General features: G+C 42.5%; 1 protein-coding gene across 1 annotated transcript in view; it reads left to right on the forward strand.

Annotated features, from left to right (window-relative positions):
• Positions 1-548, forward strand: part of LOC119591703 — a gene marked incomplete at both ends in the record, with an annotated part of 24,330 nt that continues 23,782 nt past the window's right edge. The window contains 1 exon segment of the mRNA XM_037940450.1: positions 1-57. Within this exon segment, the coding sequence (XP_037796378.1) occupies positions 1-57 (57 nt within the window).

The following is a 548-nucleotide window of genomic DNA, read 5'->3' on the forward strand; positions in this document are numbered from 1 at the left end:
TGTGCGCCGTCGACCCTCACACCTCACACTCCGTCACCTTCACTCCCTCATGTTCTGGTGAGTAGAAATATATCTAACAGATAATTCACCTTCACTGAGCGAAGTTTTGCACTAATGGTCCTTCACAAGTATCTTCACACTCATGGTCCCTCGCGAGTACCTTTCCCACTTATGGTCCCTTACAAGTACCCTTCGTACCTCACCGCCGCATCCTAACACCGTACCCTCGCATTAAATTAGGGAGCGTACCACAAAAATATCCCTTCATTTCATATCACTAACACACAGTAAACAGTTTCATTTATTGAGCTCATACACCCACTTCATTTACACTCTCTATATTCACGCTCCCTTTTCCTCTCATCAGGCTAATTACAGTTACGTCATTACGAGAACTAATGATAATTTATTGATCCGATAAAACTATTTGTACAAGTCAGCAGTCATTAGGGATAATAACAGCGAGGAGTTAATGTAAACGAGTCACTGTCAGTATATTAAGGTGTCAGAGGATGTAATATCAAGTCGCCATGGCGATAGAGGATGCA

Source organism: Penaeus monodon, chromosome 29, assembly GCF_015228065.2.
Source record: "Penaeus monodon isolate SGIC_2016 chromosome 29, NSTDA_Pmon_1, whole genome shotgun sequence".
Lineage (NCBI taxonomy): Eukaryota > Metazoa > Arthropoda > Malacostraca > Decapoda > Penaeidae > Penaeus > Penaeus monodon.